This window comes from Salmo salar, chromosome ssa06 (genome assembly GCF_905237065.1).
Source record: "Salmo salar chromosome ssa06, Ssal_v3.1, whole genome shotgun sequence".
Lineage (NCBI taxonomy): Eukaryota > Metazoa > Chordata > Actinopteri > Salmoniformes > Salmonidae > Salmo > Salmo salar.
In genome coordinates this window covers 68,446,721-68,468,718 of record NC_059447.1, presented here as the reverse complement: position 1 = coordinate 68,468,718, position 21,998 = coordinate 68,446,721, and the positions used below count along the sequence as shown (strand labels likewise).

Here is a 21,998-nt window from a genome sequence, read left to right as displayed (position 1 = left end):
ACATGCTCCGAATACAACAGGTTTACACCTTAGAGTGAAATGCTTACTTACAGGCCCTAACCAACAGTGTGATTTTTAAGTAAAAATATGCAAATAGTCCGGGTAGCCATTTGATTACTTGTTCAGGAGTCTTATGGCTTGGGAGTAAAAACCGTTGAGAAGCCTTTTGGTCCTAGACTTGGCGCTCTGGTACCGCTTGCCATGCGGTAGTAGCATAGCTCAGTTGGTAGAGCATGGTGTTTGCAATGCCAGGGTTGTGGGTTCAATTCCCACGGGGGGCCAGCACAGGGAGAAAAATTATGAAATGAAATGTATGCATTCACTACTGTAAGTTGCTCTGGATAAGAGCGTATGCTAAATGACTAAAATGTCAAATGTAACATTCTATGGCTGGGTTTTTTTTTTTTAGGGCCTTCCTCTGACACCGCCTGGTGTAGAGGTCCAGGATGACAGGCAGCTTAGCCCCAGTGATGTACTGGGCCGTACGCATTACCCTCTGTAGTGCCTTGCGGTCGGAGGCCGAGCAGTTGCCATACCAGGCAGTGATGCAACCAGTCAGGATGCTCTTGATGTTGCAGCTGTAGAACCTTTTGAGGATCTGAGGACCCATGCCAACTCTTTTTAGTTTTCTGAGGGGGAATAGGCTTTGTCGTGCCCTCTTCACGACTGTCTTGGTGTGTTTGGACCATGATAGTTTGTTGGTGATATGGACACCAAGGATCTTGAAGCTCTCAACATGCTCCATTACAGCCCCGTCGATGAGAATGGGGGCATGCTCGGTCTTCCTTTTCTTGTAGTCCACAATCATCTCCTTTGTCTTGTTTATGTTGAGGCATAGGTTATTATTCTGGCACCCCCGGCCAGGTCTCTGACCTCCTCCCTATAGGCTGTCTCATCGTTGTCGGTGATCAGGCCTACCACTGTTGTGTCGTCGGCAAACATAATGGTGGTGTTGGAGTCGTGCCTGGCCATGCAGTTGTGGGTGAACAGGAAGTACAGGAGGGGACTGAGCATGCACCCCTGAGGGGCTCCAGTGTTGAGGATCAGCGTGGCGGATGTGTTGCTACCTACCCTCACCACGTAGGAACGGCCCGTCAGGAAGTCTACGATCCAATTGCGGAGGGAGGAATTTAGAACCAAGAACCTGAGCTTAGTGATGAGCTTTGAGGGTACTATGGTGTTGAACGCTGAGCTGTAGTCAATGAATAGCATTCTCACAATGGAGTTCCTTTTGTCCAGGTAGGAATGGGCAGTGTGGAGTACAATAGAGATTGCATCATCAGTGGATCTGTTTGGGCGGTATGCAAATTGGAGTGGGTCTAGGGTTTCTGGGATAATGGTGTTAATGTGAGCCATTACCAGCCTTTCAAAGCACTTCATGGCTACGGACGTGAGTGCAACGCGTCTGTAGTCATTTAGGCAGGTTGCCTAGTGTTCTTGGGCACAGGGACTATGGTGGTCTGCTTGAAACATGTTGGTATTATATACTCAATCAGGGACATGTTGAAAATGTCAGTGAAGACAACTGCCAGTTAGTCAGCACATGCCCGGAGCACACGTCATGGTAATCCGTCGGCCTTGTGAATGTTGACCTGTTTAAAGGTCTTACTCACGTCGGCTAGGGAGAGCCTGACTATACAGTCGTCCGGAACAGCTGATGCTCTCATACATACCTCAGTGTTGCTTGCCTTGAAGCGAGCATAGAAGTAGTTTAGCTCGTCTGGTAGGCTCGTGTCGCTGGGCAGCTCGCAGCTGTGCTTCCCTTTGTAGTCTGTAATAGTTTGCAAGCCCTGCCACATAAGACGAGCGACGGAGCCAATGTTGTACGTTTCAAACTTAACCCTGTTTTGGCACTTTGCCTGTTTGATGGTTTGTCGGAGGGCATAGCAGGATTTCTTATAAGCTTCCGGGTTAGAATCCCGCACCTTGAAAGCGGCATCTCTACCCTTTAGCTCAGTGCGAATGTTGCCTGTAATCCATGGCTTCTGGTTGGGGTATGTACGTACAGTCACTCTGGGGACGACGTCCTCGATGCACTTATTGATAAAGCCATTGACTGATGTGGTGCACTCCTCAATGCCATTGGAAGAATCCCAGAACATGTTCCAGTCTGTGCTAGCAAAACTGTCCTGTAGTTTATCATCTGCTTCATCTGACAACTTTTTTATAGAGCGAGTCACTGGTGCTTCCTGCTTTAATTTTAGCTTGTAAGCAGGAATCAGGAGGATAGAATTGTGGTCAGATTTACCAAATGGAGTGCGAGGGAGAGCTTTGTATGCGTCTCTGTTTGTGGAGTACAGGTGATCTAGAATTTTTTCCCCTCTGGTTGCGCATTTAACATGTTGATAGAAATGATGTAAAACTGATTTAAGTTTCCCTGCATTAAAGTCTACGGCCACTAAGAGCGCCACCTCTCCGCCACGGCAACCAGTAAACAGTATTCCGCGTATTGTAGTATACTGTACTATTTACTGTCTGTGTTTTTGCAGACTGTAGTATATTGTAGTACTTACAATAGTGTTTCTGAAAACATTACTGTAGTATTTACTATAGTGTTTTTTTTTATTATCTTTGACATAAAAGTGGAGGGCTTTCCCCTGTAGGTACTGTAGGTAGGACTGGGGTCTGAATGGATAGTTCAGAGCTTCTGCTCTTTTCTATGGATTATATTTGGCATGTAGGTTTCTATCTTATGGGTGGCACCAATTGCGATATGGGGGAGGGGAATAGGCAGGGTACTGTATATGCAAATGAAATGCTGCAGTATTTACTATAGTTAAAAAACTGTAGTGTTAGCCTCCTGAGTGGAGCAGCAGCCTAAGGCACTGAATTGCAGGGCTTGAGGTGTCACTACAGCCACGGGGTTGATCCCAGGATGTGTCATAGTCGGCCGTGACCGGGAGACTCATGAGTCGGCGCACAATTGGCCCAGTTAAGCGAGCAGTGTGTCAAGAAGCAGTGCGGCTTGCAGGGTTGTGTTTCGGAGGAGGCATAGCTCTCAACCTTCGCCTCTCCCCAGTCCGTACAGGAGTTACAGTGATGGGACAAGTCTGTAACTACCAATTGGCAATCATGAAAAGGGGTAAAAAGTACACACACAAAAATAGTGTGTTGTTTTTGCGGACTATAGTGTTTTTGCAGACATTACTGTAGTATTTACTATAATATTCTACAGTACACTACAATATTCAGTAAAACAAGGTTTTACTGCTAACCTACAAAGCATTACATGGGCTTGCTCCTACCTATCTTTCTGATTTGGTCCTGCCGTACATACCTACACGTACGCTACGGTCACAAGACGCAGGCCTCCTAATTGTCCCTAGAATTTCTAAGCAAACAGCTGGAGGCAGGGCTTTCTCCTATAGAGCTCCATTTTTATGGAATGGTCTGCCTACCCATGTGAGAGACGCAGCCTCGGTCTCAACCTTTAAGTCTTTACTGAAGACTCATCTCTTCAGCAGGTCCTATGATTGAGTGTAGTCTGGCCCAGGAGTGTGAAGGTGAACGGAAAGGCACTGGCGCAACGAACCGCCCTTGCTGTCTCTGCCTGGCCGGTTCCCCTCTCTCCACTGGGATTCTCTGCCTCTAACCCTATTACAGGGGCTGAGTCACTGGCTTACTGGTGCTCTTCCATGCCGTCCCTAGGAGGGGTGCGTCACTTGAGTGGGTTGAGTCACTGACGTGGTCTTCCTGTCTGGGTTGGCGCCCCCCCTTGGGTTGTGCCGTGGCGGAGATCTTTGTGGGCTATACTTGGCCTTGTCTCAGGATGGTAAGTTGGTGGTTGAAGATATCCCTCTAGTGGTGTGGGAGCTGTGCTTTGGCAAAGTGGGTGTGGTTATATCCTGCCTGTTTGGCCCTGTCTGGGGGTATCATCGGATGGGGGCACAGTGTCTCCTGATCCCTCCTGTGTCAGCCTTCAGTATTTATGCTGCAGTAGTTTATGGTTCGGGGGGCTAGGGTCAGTCTGTTATATCTGGAATATTTCTCCTGTCTTATCCGGTGTCCTGTGTGAATTTAAGTAAGCTCTCTATAATTCTCTCTTTCTTTCTTTCTTTCTTTCTTTCTTTCTTTCTTTCTTTCTTTCTTTCTTTCTCTCGGAGGACCTGAGCCCTAGGACCATGCCTCAGGACTACCTGGCATGATGACTCCTTGCTGTCCCCAGTCCACCTGGCCGTGCTGCTGCTCCAGTTTCAGCTGTTCTGCCTGCGGCTATAGGACCCTGACCTGTTCACCGGACGTGCTACCTGTCCCAGACCTGCTGTTTTCAACTCTCTAGAGACAGCAGGAGCGGTAGAGATACTCTCAATGATCGGCTATGAAAAGCCAACTGACATTTACTCCTGAGGTGCTGACCTGTTGCACCCTCGACAACTACTGTGATTACTTTTATTTGACCATGCTGGTAATTTATGAACATTTGAACTTCTTGGCCATGTTCTGTTATAATCTCCACCCGGCACAGCCAGAAGAGGACTGGCCACCCCTCAATGCCTGGTTCCTCTCTAGGTTTCTTCCTTGGTTTTTGGCCTTTCTAGGGGGTTTTTCCTAGCCACTGTTATTCTACACCTGCGTTGCTTGCTGTTTGGGGTTTTAGGCTGGGTTTCCGTACAGCACTTTGAGATATCAGCTGATCTAAGAAGGGCTATATAAATACATTTGATTTGATTTGATGTTCTGCAGTAAGTACTACACATGATCGAGGGATACTATAGTATGTAGGAAGGGAGAAATTGGGATGTAGATTTTGGGGGGGACAAACAGTAGATGAGGTTCCAGGTGATCCTCCCCCGAAAATCTTTTTGAACGTTATCCTGCAATTCTACACAGTTTGGCTTTACTTACTATGCCTCTCTTGATGGGTATTTTGAGGGGTACAGTTGAAGTCGTAAGTTTACATACACTTAGATTGGAGTCATTAAAACTCATTTTCAACCACTCCACAAATTTCTTGTTAACAAACTATAGTTTTGGCAAGTAGGTTAGGACATCTACTTTGTGCATGACACAAGTAATTTCTACAACAATTGTTTACAGACAGATTATTTCACTTATATTTCACAGTATAACAATTCCAGTGTGTCAGAAGTTTACATTCACTAAATTGACTGTGCCTTTAAACAGCCTGGAAAATTCCAGAAAATGATGTCATGGCTTTAGAATCTTCTGATAGGCTAATTGACATGAATTTGAGTCAATTGGAGGTGTACCTGTGGATGTATTTCAGGGCCTACCTTCAAACTCAATGCCTCTTTGCTTGACATCATGGGAAAATCAAAAGAAATCAGCCAAGACCTCAATGCCTCTTTGCTTGACATCATGGGAAAATCAAAAGAAATCAGCCAAGACCTCAGAAAAAAAATTGTAGACCTCCACAAGTCTGTTTCATCCTTGGGAGCAATTTCCAAACACCTGAAGGTACCACGTTCATCTGTACAAACAATAGTACACAAGTATAAACACCATGGGACCACGCAGCCGTCATACCGCTCAGGAAGGAGACGCGTTCTGTCTCCGCCATAAAAAAGCCAGACTACGGTTTGCAACTGCACATGGGGACAAAGATGGTACTTTTTGGAGAATTGTCCTCTGGTCTGATGAAACAAAATTAGAACTGATTGGCCATAATGACCATCATTATGTTTGGAGGAAAAAGGGGGAGGCTTGCAAGCCGAAGAACACCATCCCAACCGTGAAGCACGGGGGTGGCAGCATCATGTTGTGGGGGTGCTTTGCTGCAGGAGGGACTGGTGCACTTCACAAAATAGATGGCATCATGAGGATGGAAAACTATGTGGATATATTGAAGCAGCATCTCAAGACATCAGTCAGGAAGTTAAAGCTTGGTCGCAAATGGGTCTTCCAAATGGACAATGACCCCAAGCATACTTCCAAAGTGGTGGCAAAATGGCTTAAGGACAACAAAGTCAGGGTATTGGGGTGGCCATCACAAAGCCCTGACATCAACCCTTTAGAAAATTTGTGGGCAGAACTGAAAAAGTGTGTGCGAGCAAGGAGGCCTACAAACCTGACTCAGTTACACCAGCTCTGTCAGGAGGAATGGGCCAAAATTCACACAACACATTGTGGGAAGCTTGTGGAAGGCTTCCCAAAATGTTTGACCCAAGTTAATCAATTTAAAGGCAATGCTACCAAATACTAATTTAGTGTATATAAACTTCTGACCCACTGGGAATTTGATGAATGAAATAAAAGCTGAAATAAATCATTCTCTCTACTATTATTCTGACATTTCACATTCTTAAAATAAAGTGGTGATCCTAACTGACCTAAGACAGGGAATTTTTACTAGGATTAAATGTCAGGAATTGTGAAAAACTGAGTTTAAATGTATTTGGCTAAGGTGTATGTAAACCTCCGACTTCAACTGTATATGGAGGGGTATTTTGAAAACACAATGTAAGTGGAACGATAAGTGGAACGACCTCCAACCAGTGGTGAAAAAAGTGCACAATTGTCACATTTGAGTAAAATTAAAGATATCTTATTTGAAAATGACTCAAGTAAAATTGAAAGTCACCCAGTAAAATTCTACCTGTGTAACTATAGTTAAAAGTATTTGGTTTAAAAGTAAATGTAATTGCTAAAACTTACTTAAGTATGAAAAGTCAAATTAAAAGTATAAATAATTTAAAATGTCTTATATTAAGAAAACCAGATGGCACTATTCTTGTTTTTTATTTATTTACGGATAGCCATAACTGACAACTGACTGTGTTTAGTGAGTCTGCCAGATCAGGGGCAGTAGGGAGGACCAGGGATGCTCTCTTGATAAGTGTGTGAATTGAACCATTTTCTTGACCTGTTAAGCATTAAAAATGTAACAAATACTTTTGGGTGTTAGGGACAATGTATGGAGTAAAAATTATATTATTTTCTTTAGGAATGTAGTGAAGTAAAGGTAAAAGTTGTAAAGAAGAAAAATAGTAAAGTACAGATACCCAAAAAATTATTTTTCCTTAAGTACTTTACACAAGAAATATACTTGGTGTTTGTTTAATTGGTCCACTGCTGATATAGTTCCACATCTTTTTGGCATGTCAGCAATCAAGTTTTCAAGATATATAACTTTCACAATAGAGAAATAGAGCCGGTATGATGCAAAACGCAGCCTTATGTGATGCAAAATGTATCATACCAGCTGTATTTCTGTATTTTGAAAGTTACACATCTTGAAAATTTTATTGCTGACAAGCAAAACATTTGACTATATCAACAATGGACTAATGAAACAAATATCAAAAAATAGTTTTAACTAAAATGTTTTTGAAGGAAAACTATTTCACTCATATTGTAATTAATTATAGGTAATATTTAAATAAATCTGTAAACACCGGACAGTGCTTACCGTTCTCAGCGTCCATCAAAAACAAATCCGGTGAAATGACGCCAACACATACTTGAGGAGTTACTGGCTAGCTACAAGTGGCTAGTTTAGCTAACGAACTGGCTACTGAGAAAGAGGAATGGAAATATGTTTGTTTCCAAAGTCGACCTTTAAAGCTAATTTCTTGCAATTCTACACATTTTGTCATTGCCTATGACCTGTTCTAAAGCTATCTGGGAGATCCCTGACCTCCAGGGAGTTATTATTTAATTAATAAATGATTGTCCCCCATCCCCCGTGGAAACCTATGGTGTGTAGTATATTATTCTACAGTATACCACTGTACAGTTTACTATACAATTCTATAGTAAGCACTGTAGTATTCTATAGTAAATTGTAGTGTTTTTTCATGTGGGCTAAGACAGATATTAATACCCACATTGTATCAGCACTAAAATGTGCCAGAGCAGGTTTTAAAGATGGGAGTAATAGAAAAGTAAGAGTCAAAGTTACAGCACATTACAAAAAACCCCACAAGTGACTTTCAACCACCAGTTTCAACCAGCAGAAATGTGCGTTTATCGTACAATAAACAGATTAGATTTATGCCGAGAGGAAAACAAGAGGTGGAAAAATCTCCCCCTACTTTATCAGGTGCTGTTTTTCCACACAAAGCCAATGTGCAGCCATTGGATCTTTTCCAGCCCAGCATCATTAAAGTAATCTAAACGAGGCTGAAGGGTTCACATTGTGGGTGGGGATTTTTATTGTCTTAAGTTAATTATTGATACCCATTTGATGTAGATATTGGGGGGGGGGGACGACAAACAGTAGATGAGGTTCCAGGTGGTCCTCAATTTCTACATGGAACTACATTAATGACCGGAGTATGGCGGCAAGATGAGAGGTTTAGACCTGGAGCACCAACAATAACTGTTATTAGTTTTACCACCGAGACCGACACAGTGGTACAATAAAGACAACCAAACAAACTAAGGTGAATTACTGCTCTGATTTGAGATAATTACAGCAGTGTTTAAGATAAAGTCAGATGTCTAGGAAATTAATCATTAACATCCTCTTGACCTGGGAAAGACCCTTATGACTGAATACCGACAGAAACAACAACTGTTTGTGTTTTTATTAGGGAATACAGATCAAATATTTAAATTAGTGGAACGGTAACAACAGAAAAGGACAATGGAAGGTCACAAAAAAGTTACAATAGATTATTATTGCCATCACATTATCGTTGCAGTGCAGCAGGTATAGTGGTCAGTCAGTGTATGTTGGGCCTTCCTCCCAAGGTCCAGGCAGTCTTATGCCAGCGGATGTTATTACTGAGTAATAACACAAGTATGTATAAGAGTTAATAGGGTGGTGATGGGAGAGGCGGGTACTGCTGGTGATCGTCATGGCAGCATCATAAAAACAACATCACATCATCTTCCTGTTTAACCGTAACTGCTTTAGTCAGTGACTCAGTGCAAGATAGACAAACAGACATAGTTTATCCATTGTCATGACACGCATTGTGCAATATTACCGATAACTGTTACATAACCACAAGACATTCTGTATAACATAGTCCATAATCATAAAACAGATTTACTCAAACTTTTACAATTGTGTGCAAATTTCAAACAAGTCAAAGCGGGAGACAATCGTCCAAAACTAAGAAATAAAGTCAAATGTGAGCTTTCCCTAGGTTTAAACCACTGAGTTGTCACAAACCCTGGTACCCACACTGAAATAAATAGTTTAGTCCTTGGGAAAGGTCAGAGCTTACACGGCATCTCAGAGCTTTGCGTTTGCATCCTCCATTGAAAAAAATACTGCAAATCAAATAAACAACCAAAAATCACAATAATTATCAAACATAGGCTGGATTTAAAATAGCATAGCGGTACTGGTCCAAATTAAACAATCAGGGGTTTTACACTTGTATTTGTAAACCAAGAGAGGACAGCCAGCAGACATTTCTGATAGCAATTTGCTCTCCTTTACTTTAGCATGTCTAGCCTAATGTGTACACTACTTTATAGACAAATAAAGATATAGATGTTCTGGGTCATATCATGCACATAAATGTATACAGGACTAAGCTATGTTGTGGAATGTGTGGGAAACCCCAGATTGTTTTGAAATGGAATTGTGAAAAACTTCATCATAGATTTCACAACTTGGGTTTGGATGTTGCAACAAAGTCAAAAACAATCTACAACACTTTTGATGATAAAAATATGACTTTGTCAAACACACTGTCCGGGCTGAGATACGACCAACGCTAAGGCAAGTCTTAGACAGCTTGCATTTTATACATTCTCCGATATAGCCTTTACACAGATACGTAATACATACCGTGTATATATTATAACAACATTCCTTCATGTTCAAAATATTTTATCTGTTCTCTTTGTGGTGGAATCAGATGAGGTCAAAATTCAATTTCAGTTCAGACAAATCTGGATGTGAATCAAAATTCCAATTCAATGAAAAAAATCCTAATTGAAAATAAATTGCACTTCAACTTAACTGGAATTTCAATTATCTCCTACATTGAAATTTACTTGACCAACATCATAAAGAATTATTAACTGCAGTACGTTATACAAAGACATTTCCATGTATTTTCTTGTGTATCTAACCACTATTACAATCACATAACCATATATATGAGAATAAAACCCAAGTAGCTTAAAAACAAGATTAAAAGATTAACTTTCCATTCAAGTTTTTCCAGTATTTGTGTGTTGTGCGATAAGCTAAGTATATTCTTCAAACATAATCAGTTGCTTTAGTCATAATTAAACATCAGTTCAAGGGGAAATATTTTAAATGATCGTTTCCCTTTCTTGTCTTTTTGAAGACTGAATGTGATTGATCTATTCATGTCCTTGTTTACATCGTCTGAGCCAATGTGATTTATTATGACATAGGAAATAGTAAGGGTGAAATTCAAAAAGTCAAATAGGGGGTGCTTATATTTGTCTTGTTTCACACATGTACAAGTGTGTAACCTGTACAGTGTGTGGTGAAATGGATGTGTCATTTTGCATAGCCCACTCACCCTGAGACACCCTCGGAGAGTAGGGTGACGGCTTGTGTGCCAGATTAATTTCAACAGTAAGTAATTTGAAACACTAAACTTATGAAGTGTTACTGGTTTTAAGACCAGATATCCTCATTCTGTGTGTAGTAATATAAGGCATCAGTCTGTAAGTCCCTACCTACATGATGTCAGAGTGTCTATTGCATTAAGCTCTGTCTGATTGGTCGACGGATAAGCACCTGAGATGAAAAAGAAGAGAGGGTGGTTGTGCCGGTGAGGTTAATCGGTCAGTCCCAGAACAATCAGGACCTAATCACATGACCAGGGTGTCTGAGGTCAATCCAGAAGCTCTTCCTTGATGCTGCAGGCCCCTTTCAGGTCCCCAGGGTGATCGAAGGCTGCCTGAATGAACTGTCCGAACAGGCGGTCCATGTAGCCCTCCCCACGCGGGTAAAGGCCCTCCAGGTAGCCTATATGTCCACCGTGGGACGTCACCAACAGCGCTACGTTAGGCAGGCGCTTGGCTAGGGCCACCGGGAGAGCTGAAGAGAGAGAAGAAGAGAGAGAAGAAGAGAAAGGGAGTGAGACAGAAGGAGGAAAATTTCAGTTTGAAGTATTAAGATGAAGACCAACAATTGATCACACACACAGTACCAGTCAAAAGTTTGGACACAGCCTACTCATTCAAGGGTTTTTCTTAATTTGTACTACTTTCTACATTGTAGAATAATAGTGAAGATATCAAAACTATGAAATAACACATATGGAATCATCATGTAGTAACCAAAAAAAAGTGTTAAACAAATCAAAATGTATATTTGAGATTCTTCAAAGTTGCCACACTTTGCATTGATGACAGCTTTGCACTCTTGGCATTCTCTCAACCAGCTTCACCTGGAATGATTTTCCAACAGCCTTGAAGGAGTTGCCACATATGCTGAGGATTGTTGGCACATATGCTTTTCCTTCACTCTGCGGTCCAACTCATCCCAAACCATCTCAATTAGGTTGAGGTTGGGTGATTATTGAGGCCAGGTCATCTGATGCAGCACTCCATCACTCTCCTTCTTGGTGAAATAGCCCTTACACAGCCTGGAGTTGTGTTGGGTCATTGTCCTGTTGGAAAACAAATGATAGTCCCACTGAGCGCAAAGCAGATGGGATGGCGTATCGCTGCAGAATGCCGTGGTAGCCATGATGGTTAAGTGTGCCTTGAATTCTAAATAAATCACAAACAGTGTCACCAGCAAAGCACCCCTACACCTCCTCCTCCATGCTTCACGGTGGGAACCATACATGCAGAGATCATCCGTTCACCTACTCTGCGTCTCACAAAGACACGGTGGTTGGAACCAAAAATCTCAAATTTGGACTCCAGACCAAAGCACAGAATTCCACCGGTCTAATGTCCATTGCTCGTGTTTCTTGGCCCAAGTAAGTTTCTTCTTATTGGTGTCTTTTAGTAGTGGCTTCTTTGCAGCAATTCGACCATGAAGGCCTTATTCACGCAGCCTCCTCTGAACAGTTGATGTTGAGATGTGTCTGTTACTTGAACACTGTGAAGCATTTATTTGGGCTGCAATCTGAGGTGCAGTTAACTCTAATGAACTTATCCTCTGCAGCAGAGGTAATCTGGTCTTCCTTTCCTGTGGCGGTCCTCATGAGAGCCGTTTCATCATAGCACTTTTTGCGACTGCACTTGAAAAAACTTTGAAAGTTCTTGAAATGTTCCAGATTGACTGACCTTCATGTCTTCAAGTAATGATGGGCTGTTTCTCTTTGCTTATTTGAGCTGTTCTTGACATCATTTCTATACCATAAGCCGCCATACATCCAACCGGCCTCACAACCGCAGACCACGTGTATGGCGTTGTGTGGGTGAGCGGTTTGCTGATATCAACGTTGTGAACAGAGTGCCCCATGGTGGAGGGGGGGTTATGGTATGGGCAGACATAAGGTACGGACAACAAACACAATTGCATTTTATCAATGGCAATTTGAATGCACAGAAATACCGTGATGAGATCCTGAGGCCCATTGTGAGGCCCATTTCATTTAAGGTACATTTACATTTAAGTCATTTAGCAGACGCTCTTATCCAGATCGACTTACAAATTATCTGTGACTAACAGATGCATATCTGTAGTCACATGCGAAATCCATCAATTAGGGCCTAATGAATTTCTATCAATTGTCTGATGTCCCCATATGAACTGTAAAATATTATAAATTGTTGAATGTTGTGTTTATATATTTGTTCAGTATATACACTACATGACCAAAAGTATGCGGACACTTGCTCATTCAGTCACAAGAGCATTAGTGAGGTCGGGCACTGGTGTTGGCCGATTAGGCCTGGCTCGCAATCGGAATTCCAATTCATCCCAAAGGTGTTCGATGGGGTTGAGGTCAGGGCTCTGTGCAGGCCAGTCAAGTTCTTTCACACTGATCTTGACAAATCATTTCTGTATGGAACTCGCTTTGTGCACGGGAAAACTCATTTCATGAAGCTCCCAACGAACAGCTCATGCTGACATTGCTTCCAGAGGCAGTTTGAAACTTTGCAGTGAGTGTTGTAACCGAGGACAGATGGTTTTTACAGGCTACACGCTTCAGCACTTGGCGGTCCCGTTCTGTGAAAATAACAGCACTTACAGTTGACCGGGGCAGCTCTAGCAGGGCAGAAATTTGACAAACTGACTTATTGGAAAGGTGGCATCCTATGACAGTGCCACGTTGAAAGTCACTGAGCTCTTCAGTTAGGCCATTCTACTGCCAATGTTTGTCTATGGAGATTGCATGGCTGTGTTCTCGATTTTATACACCCGTCAGCAACGGGTGTGGCTGAAATAGCCAAATCCACTAACTTGAAGGGGTGTCCACATACTTTGTATATATGATAAACGTTGAGGGCTGCTTCCAAAATCTAAATAAGAACCATCTATACCCCAGGCCCTATCCCGTCTTCCTCTGACCCAGGCAGTACCCACCATGTTTGGGGGAGAAGGGGTCATCGGCCGCATTGAGGCAGAGAATGGGCACTGTCGTCCTGGGAAGCTTGTAGTTTGGGCTGGCCTCTTGGTAGTAGTCCAGACAGGACTTATAGCCAAACATGACCGACGTGTAGCGCTCGTCAAACTCCCGGATAGTACGTGCCTGAGAGGGTAAACACACAGGAGCGTAGGGAGAGTTAGATCACAAAAAGGGCACCAGCGCACAACTAATACACTCATTCTACACACAACGATATGGAACCTCAGATAAACCATATGAAACTGGTTCTTACCTTTAGTACATGGTCCACATCCACCACAGTCTCCAACATCTTCCTGTGTCTGAGAGAACGCGAGAGACAGACATATTTGGGTTGCAATCACACCAAGGCTAGTAATGACAGGTCTTGTTCCATTTTGAAAGGCCAATAACCATGGCAACAACATTCACAGCAACACGTACATGGATACCACAACAATTAAACAACAAATCAGTCTTACCTGTTAATGGCTTGGCACAGGTTGCTGGCGAGGTGTCGGTTGAAGATCAGGCGGTTGATTGGTTGTTCCAGCGAGGCACAGGACTCCAGCGTGTCCCAGCTGACAGACATTGTGAGGCCGGCAACAAGCCCTGCCTCACTACCCTTACGAGCCAGGTAGTTCAACAAGAGCATGCTGGGATACAGTCGGGAATAGGAGGGGTGAGGGAGAAGACAGGAGAGGAGCGGTAGAGAAAGACAAGAGAAGGATAGAAGATGGGAGAAAGAAGAGTGTATAGAGAGGGAGAAAAAAATATATTAGCCACAAAATGCACTATGAACAGACTTAAGCAGTTATAACTATGTATTTTTCTTTTTTTCTAAGCACTTACCCTCCCAGAGACACGCCAGTGCCCAGCAGAGGGGCTTGTGGGAAGAGTTCCCTGACATGGAGAACCACCCGCTCCAGGTCCGAGGTGTCTGCCGCACAGAAGGTCACTGGGGTCTGGGGGAGAGGGGTAGGTTACTGGGGCAGGACTGGGATCATCAGAGTTTACTGGGAGAGAAGACACGGGCTGACATGTGGATGAGACTACTAGGCTCAAGCGCTGCACAGACCATATGTTACATTATTGATGTTTGTATGCAATGTAAGCTTTGAACAGTAGTATAATGTCATATCAAACTGCTTGCAAAATTGCATTGTGGCAGACCCTGGTGGAATATGCATGATAGTGCACTTAAAAGTCATTCCCTAAATTTACCAGTAGTTCTTCTCCTCCAAACCCTCTATTGTTGAAGACCACACATCTGGGAAAACAGAGAGAAAGATCTCATCTCAGATTCCAAACCTCAGCACAGTGACAAAGAGCCCCATAAACTCCAGATGACAGTCAAGCTACCATACTGCACTGTAAAACCAATCTAGTCCAATCCAAAACCAACAAGAACCTATTTCAGATTAAACCAACGGATTCCATATAGCATGACAGGTAAAGTGAAAGGTCATGGCCTCAGGCTGACCTGTATCCGCGGCGAGTGGCTTGGCTGACGGCGTGGAGGACGTAGGTCTGACGACTGTTCCCTGTGAGGCCCGGCAGGATGAGCACTGTGGGACGAGAGTAGCATTCTGGGTAGGCAGCGCTGTCCCCGTTATCTACCCAGTCCAGAGAGATCTGACCTCCGTCAGCTGTCCTGATCAACTCACTGAGGATAGTGGAGGAGAACGGAGGGTTAGTCTTTTAACCGAATACCGTTTCAAATGGTATACAGTAGGTTGGCCCAATATGCAGATGACTAGAGAGGCTATAGGTAGAGAGGAGGGAAGAAAGTTGTGGGTTCTGGGTTGTTTTACTTCCTGTAGTCGACCTGGGGGCTGGACTTGATGAGCACTCTGACCAGTGTCTGCAGCCGGCCGCCCCAGCACCAGGGAGTAGGGCTGAAGGGCTCAGCCACCACGGGACAGTGCCTCTGTAGGAACACACGGAATGCATCGCTACACACCAGGACCGGTGTCTGAGGGTGAGAGAGAGAGGACATGGGTATGTGAGCATGTGTGTGTTTAAGCATAAGGGACTAAAAGGTGTGCACAGGCATACGTGTGGGTGTGAGAGAGACAGAGGGAGAATGAAAGAGAAGATGGAATTGGATGAAAACAGAGTGGAATAAGCAGAGGCAACCAAACAGACAATGACACACTGTGGGACATATATTCTGCGAGCTGTAGTTGTTGGGCAATGGAACAAAATCTACATATGAGTAAAAGGTGATAACAATGCTGTGGAACAGTGGATGATAGCATATCTTACAGGGTGCAGGCCTAATTTATATCCCATAGGCCTATCAAGTCCAAGATCTATACAATATTGGGTGCTAACTTATTTGGTTCCTACAACCTGCTCTAAAAACTAAGGTGAGGGATGGACATAATGCAAGTGCCTGCAGATAGAGGTATGAAGCACTCAAGAGTAAAATACTAGAGGTTAAATGAGACGGAGCTCAGAGGCACATGCCCTCAAAGCCAGGAGACAGTACCCCGAAGGCAGCTAGTCTCTGGCCGAGCGACTGACCTGGCCCTCACGGCCCCAGAGGTAGTACAGGGCAGCTGTGATGGTGGCGAGGACCACCGTGCAGGGTCTGTAGATGTTCTCCAAACACACTTTCCATAGGTCGGAGTGAGACAGCAGCATAACAGTGCTGTGATGACACACGGATGCAAACTCACACTCGTCAGGGGGGATTTGCGGAGGCAGGATGTCAACGTACAGAGGTCCGAGGGCGTTTAGAATCTTACTAGCTACAGAGTGCCTATTAATAAAAAGAGTTAAGCCTAGTAAAAAAAATATCAAAGTGAAACGTTGTCACAGCAGTTACAGAACAAAAACGTACTGTTTCTTATCAATGAGATGCCCTTCACGTTACAAAGTAACCGGGTCCGCGTTTTAGCAGCTTGTGACAGAAGGTCAACAATGTTTCAAGCGTCAATCAAAAGTGGGGAAGTTAGGTGGAGATTCTCAAAACACTGATAGTCTACTGACCGCAAAGAAATGTTGAAAAAAAGTAGCAACTCTGGCCTGTTTTGGCAAGATGATCCTGGGGGAAAACCTCGTTGGTATAGCCCACATCCAGAGAAACTCGCTCAAAACGCCCAGTAAACGCAAATCGTGGACGAATACACAAAACAAAAACATTAAACGTTAACAGTAACATACAATCAGTCGGCGTCACTCTAACAGTTACATAGCCTAGCTAGCTAATGTCACTAGGGCACCCTCCAAGTAATATAGCTGTCCGTAAACCTGCCTTGACAAGAAACATCTAAAGATGCGCCTTTCGGGTGTTATCTTCTCCTCTATTCGTGTCAAACGTGGTAATTCTGCAACGAATTCGTTTTTATTTGTATTGAATCAATCCGTCGAATAAAAAGCAACAACTCAGTTCCGGGTCGGCACCGTTATTTTATACCTCTGCCCTAGTCGACTCATCCGTTCTTCTTCTTTGGCATTACGTTGCAGCACAGCAGTTAGCCAGCTAATGCAATATCTCCAACTGTTGGGCTGGGGTGGGATGGGGATTGCGAGACAGACCTTTTCTCAATTAGACTACTCAACTACTGTGCTTTCTTTCCTCAGTCCTCTCTTGCCTCCTTTTGAAAAAGGTCAAAGATAATTGAGGAGAGGAGGCGATTGGGACGAGAGTTTGGAAATGGCAGCGAGTAGTGAGGATGAAATGGAGAAAGAGTTGGTTCTGTGTGCTGGACTGAGAACAATATGGGTGTCTGTTGATGGTATGGAGCGGTAGGATGAGGTTCAAGGACGTGAATGGTCAGTAGTGGAAAGGCAGGAAGAAGAGATCATGACACAGAAAGCAGTGGAGCGTCTAGTAAAGAAAGCATAAGGGCCAAGGTAGGAAGCAGGGGCGAAAATCTGATATCAACTTTGGGGGGGACAATTACATGAAATTTTCTCAAGAGCAATTCCTGAGGGGGACACCAAAAGTAGTGCTGTAACACATAGCCTACTTTGTAATATGGTAAATGTATATTGAGGAACCAAAGAAATAAGGTGTTTGCCGTACTCCTAACTACCGGTACCCAAAACTACACAACTACTCACAACAGCAATACCATTGCCTTTAACAAATCTTAGTTCAGTCACCAGTTTAAGTTGAGAGTGGGGGTATCCATGGCATTTTCCAATTATGTTCCTATTTTACAAGTAAAAAAAATGGAGAACCTTTCATAATGTTGCCAAACAAAGACTCAACAAACTTACCTGAGACTCCCTGTCTCTGCCAGTCTGTCCCTGCATATCTGTCCCCAACTCTGCTGTCTGTGTGCCATCTGTTGCCTGCTCTGCCTAATGACATTATTGTGAAACATTTCCATTAGAATTTCATTTCACACATTATAGCTAACATAGGGACGGGGCCGTGAACCCAGGTCACTGGGTTGCATTGTGTCAATAGGGTTAACCCACTTGGTGGGAATTATAACATGGCTCATTACTGGATCGCAACAATATTAATTCATTTGTTCTGTTTGCTTTTTATGGCAACACAATGACGTTGTCCAACACAATAGTTTCAAAGTGATGTGCCCATCAAAGCTGAGACTTCAGGTTACAGACCTAATCCATCAGTAAATGACCAAATCCATTGTGCGGTGTTTGTTTTGAATGCCTGCCAAGTCATGACCACCAGTGAGGATCTTACAGAGACACTGAGGTCACTTCAAGTAGAAATCTCAGACATAGGTGAGATTTCAGAAACACACACACACACACACACACACACACACACACACACACACACACACACACACACACACACACTGACTCTTGTATACAGATGTAGGATCTTAATTTGAGCCAGTTTGCTACAGCAGGAAATGTTAATTATTATGTGGATTATAATTAATGCACATTTTTGCAGAGGTTGATACATTTTACATAAGGCAAATCAAGTCTGAAATTTCAACATGGAAATTACAAACTTTAGAAGACTTTTTACAACTCAAATACACTACAAGTTTGCATTTCCTGCTGTGCAGGAACATTCTCAGCAGCAAAAGAGTGATAAAATTAAGATCCTACATCTATATGACCCTGTGCCCTCCAGACATCCCCCAGGTGGTTCTGTTGACCCATGTGGACCAGGTGTGTCATGCCGTCCAAGAGGATGTGAAGTTTGTCTACTCCAGCCGGATCCTACAGGAGAAGGTAGGCCTACTTCAAAAGTTGAAGATTAGGTGTAGTTTAATGTGTTGTAAAACCATTATATCTGCAATCCATCTTCTATCTTGTGTTTTGCTGTGCCACAGATGCAGAAGGCAGCCGAGGTGGTGGGTTTGCCAGTGTCCTATGTGCTTCCAGTTAAGAACTACTCCAGTGAACTGTCTGTGAGCTGCAACACTGACATCCTGCTGCTGAGTGTAGTTCATCACATTCTCCAAGCTGTTGATGACACATTTGAGGATTACTGCCCTCCAACCCCTGCAGATGCCAGTCCAGTGACTGTTTAATGTTCGATAAGTAACTGGGTAGGAAGGTGTCATGCTGTAATGCATGTGTCATTAGCAGTGTTGGGAGTAGTTACTTGAAAAAGTAATATTACATAATATTACATGAAAGTAACATGTTATATTACTTGTTATATTACTTTGCAAATAAATCTCAAAACCTCAGTTTGTTTAACTTTCTGAGCCTCAGAGGGAGTGAGGTAAGCCACACACGCTCTACAAAAGATGGGTTCATCTAATTCATTTTTTTTATCCTTCAACCCGATCAGGAACATCTTGGTCACAACTATTTCCTAAGTGGTGTAGTCTGATCTATTCACTGATGTATTTATGTTTGCATTGAAGATTATACCAGAGTATAGGTAGCTTCTCACACAACACTACCTCTTTATGCACTGTGAGATGCACAGGAGGTTGGTGGCACCTTAATTGGGGAGGACGGGCTTGTGGTAATGGCTGGAGCGGAGTAAGTGCAATGGTATCAAACACATGGTTCCATGCGTTTGATGCCATTTCATTCGTTCCGTTCCAGCCATTATAATGAGGAGTCCTCCCCTCCGCAGCCTCCACTGGTGAGATGTAGGCTAAGCACTGTTGTTTTCATCCATTTACAAATCAAGAAAATATCGCCCTACTTTTCTGTAAATTCAACCATCTAAATCAATAATTCCATGTGTCCTCCTTTGGCTTGATAGAAAACAAGTGGTACAAATTGATAATCCCCAAACTGCAGCCATATTCCAGCGCACTGATCATAAAATTGAAGGTCTGTCTAAACAATGCACAATGGTAATTTATAATCTATATGCATAGGCAATAGGCATACATACAAACTACGAGTAGACAAGGCTATTTGCTGAATCATTTCATGAAGATGGATAATTTGGAACAGGGAAATAATTTTAACCTGTTAGGGCTAGGGGGCAGTATTGACACGGCTGGATAAAAAACGTACCCGATTTAATCTGGTTCCTACTCCTACTCCTGCCCAGTAACTAGAATATGCATATAATTATTGGCTTTGGATAGAAAACACTCCAAAGTTTCTAAAACTGTTTGAATGGTGTCTGTGAGTATAACAGAACTCAAATGGCAGGTCAAAACCTGAGAGATTCCTTTACAGGAAGTGGCCTGTCTGACCATTTATTGTCTTTCTTTGACATCTCATTCCATTACAAAGGATCTCTGCGGTAACGTGACACTTCCCACGGCTCCAATAGGCTCTCAGAGCCCGGGAAAAACCTGAATGTCGTCATTCCAGCCCCAGGCTGAAACACATTATCGCCTTTCTCAAGTGGCCGATCAAGGGACTGTGGGCTTAGGCGCGTGCACTGGCCGCCCCCCGTCTTTGTTTTTTCCTCTGTTTACCGAAAAGGAGATTCCCGGTCGGAATATTATCGCTTTTTTACGAGATAAATTGCATAAAAATTGATTTTAAACAGCGGTTGACATGCTTCAAGCACGGTAATGGAATATTTAGAATTTTTTTTGTCGCAATTGCGCCATGCGCACGACCCTGATTTACCATTTCGGATAGTTTCTGGAACGCACTAACAAAACGCCGCTATTTGGATATAACGATGGATTATTTGGGACCAAACCAACATTTGTTATTGAAGTAGAAGTCCTGGGAGTGCATTCTGACGAAGACAACAAAGGTAATAACATTTTTGTTATAGTAAATCTGATTTTGGTGAAGGCTAAACTTGCCGGGTGTCTAAATAGCTAGCCCGTGATGGCTGGGCTATGTACTTAGAATATTGCAAAATGTGCTTTCACCAAAAAGCTATTTTAAAATCGGACATATCGAGTGCATAGAGGAGTTCTGTATCTATAATTCTTAAAATAATTGTTATGCTTTTTGTGAACGTTTATTGTGAGTAATTTAGTAAATTGTTAGTAAATTCCCCGGAAGTTTAGTGTATGCTAGTTCTGAACGTCACATGCTAATGTAAAAAGCTGTTTTTTTATATAAATATGAACTTGATTGAACAAAACATGCATGTATTGTATAACATAATGTCCTAGGGGTGTCATCTGATGAAGATCATCAAAGGTTAGTGCTGCATTTAGCTGTCTTCTGGGTTTTTGTGACATATGCTAGCTTGAAAAATGGGTGTCTGATTATTTCTGGCTGTGTACTCTGCTGACATAATCTAATGTTTTGCTTTCGTTGTAAAGTCTTTTTGAAATCGGACAGTGTGGTTAGATTAACGAGAGTCTTGTCTTTAAATAGCTGTAAAATAGTCATATGTTTGAGAAATTGAAGTAATAGGATTTTTAAGGTATTTGAAAATCGCGCCACTGGATTACACTGGCTGTTGCGTAGGTGGGACGAATTCGTCCCGCCTAGCCCAGAGAGATTTTTAAGAGAGTCTGCTGTCAGATACATTCCCTCGTATTGGGAAAGTTAAACAAATGAAGAAGAAAAAATATAGAAAAATTGGAATTGCCTATTTATGTCATCCATTGAAATGGATGTTGTGCACAACCTAGCCTATTATATAAGCAAAACCTCTATTTCCTTTTCATTCACAATATGCCGCCAGTGCGACCATTGCATAGAGCGCACACTTGCCACGAATCGGTGAAGCCCTCTACTGGCTTTGCTATCACAGAAGCGATCAATGGCAAAGATCAGAGGTGCGCCCTCTATCAATTTTTATGGACAGCTGTCGTGACAATTCTCCAAATAGGTTTCTCCGCTCGCCGGAGGACCCAATGAGGAAACAAGTCCAGATCGGATCATGGGAACGGTGGGGAAATCTTTTCTGGAAAAGTAATGCTTTACTTCCCCAACATCGGTCATTAGAAGATGTTTGTAATGTCTATGTATGTCTTTAAAGATGATTGTAAATGGTACTGTGAGCTTTCTCATGGATTTAAATGGGGTTCATAGGTTGGTTATTTTTCAACATACTGTCTGTCTTTCACTATTGTTATTTTTTTCCGCTCTGTTTCAAATGTCATAAACTCAATTTTTGTCGAAACCTCCTAATGCCTCTTAGGTTATTTTAAACAACTTGCCATTGGAGTACAGTCAACATAATAGTCATTGCATTATACAAATGTAGAACAAACTAGTGTTTTGTACTTAACAGCTAGCCAT

At 42.8% G+C, this 21,998-nt stretch overlaps 2 protein-coding genes across 4 annotated transcripts; one reads left to right on the top strand and one right to left on the bottom strand.

Moving 5' to 3' along the window:
* Nucleotides 1-8,474: 8,474 nt before the first annotated feature.
* Nucleotides 8,475-16,873, bottom strand: LOC106607931 (phospholipase ABHD3). 3 transcript variants are annotated; one of them, XM_045720927.1, is made up of 10 exons: nt 16,410-16,873; nt 15,942-16,179; nt 15,227-15,387; nt 14,896-15,078; nt 14,637-14,682; nt 14,265-14,377; nt 13,895-14,068; nt 13,687-13,735; nt 13,391-13,556; nt 8,475-10,942 (listed from the first exon to the last, which is right to left on the bottom strand). In XM_045720927.1, the coding sequence occupies exons 2-10, from the start codon at nt 16,059-16,061 to the stop codon at nt 10,737-10,739; spliced, it is 1,218 nt and encodes a 405-aa protein (XP_045576883.1). In that variant the 5' UTR covers nt 16,062-16,179; nt 16,410-16,873; the 3' UTR covers nt 8,475-10,736. The 3 variants fall into 3 exon arrangements, with proteins under 3 accessions (XP_045576883.1, XP_045576882.1, XP_014060889.1); XM_045720926.1 differs by lacking the exon at nt 15,942-16,179; XM_014205414.2 differs by lacking the exon at nt 15,942-16,179 and having other exon boundaries at nt 16,675-16,873.
* A 1,437-nt stretch (nt 16,874-18,310) lies between these two features.
* LOC106607951 (interferon-induced protein 44-like) lies at nt 18,311-19,054 on the top strand. Its single transcript, XM_014205469.2, has 2 exons — nt 18,311-18,590; nt 18,692-19,054. Exons 1-2 carry the CDS (start codon nt 18,471-18,473, stop codon nt 18,890-18,892), a joined length of 321 nt encoding a protein of 106 aa, XP_014060944.2. The 5' UTR covers nt 18,311-18,470; the 3' UTR covers nt 18,893-19,054.
* Nucleotides 19,055-21,998: the final 2,944 nt, after the last annotated feature.

Bases quoted from the DNA above. Each gene is read 5' to 3' on its own strand.
- LOC106607951 (XM_014205469.2), top strand. From the start codon at position 18,471: ATGACCCTGTGCCCTCCAGACATCCCCCAGGTGGTTCTGTTGACCCAT. The intron at 18,591-18,691 runs GTAGGCCTACTT...GCTGTGCCACAG, and splicing joins GCCGGATCCTACAGGAGAAG to ATGCAGAAGGCAGCCGAGGT.
- LOC106607931 (XM_045720926.1), bottom strand. From the start codon at position 16,562: ATGTTTTTGTTTTGTGTATTCGTCCACGATTTGCGTTTACTGGGCGTT. The intron at 15,079-15,226 runs GTAAAACAACCC...CACTATCCTCAG, and splicing joins CCCCAGGTCGACTACAGGAA to TGAGTTGATCAGGACAGCTG. The intron at 14,378-14,636 runs GTAAATTTAGGG...CCTCTCCCCCAG, and splicing joins TTGGAGGAGAAGAACTACTG to ACCCCAGTGACCTTCTGTGC.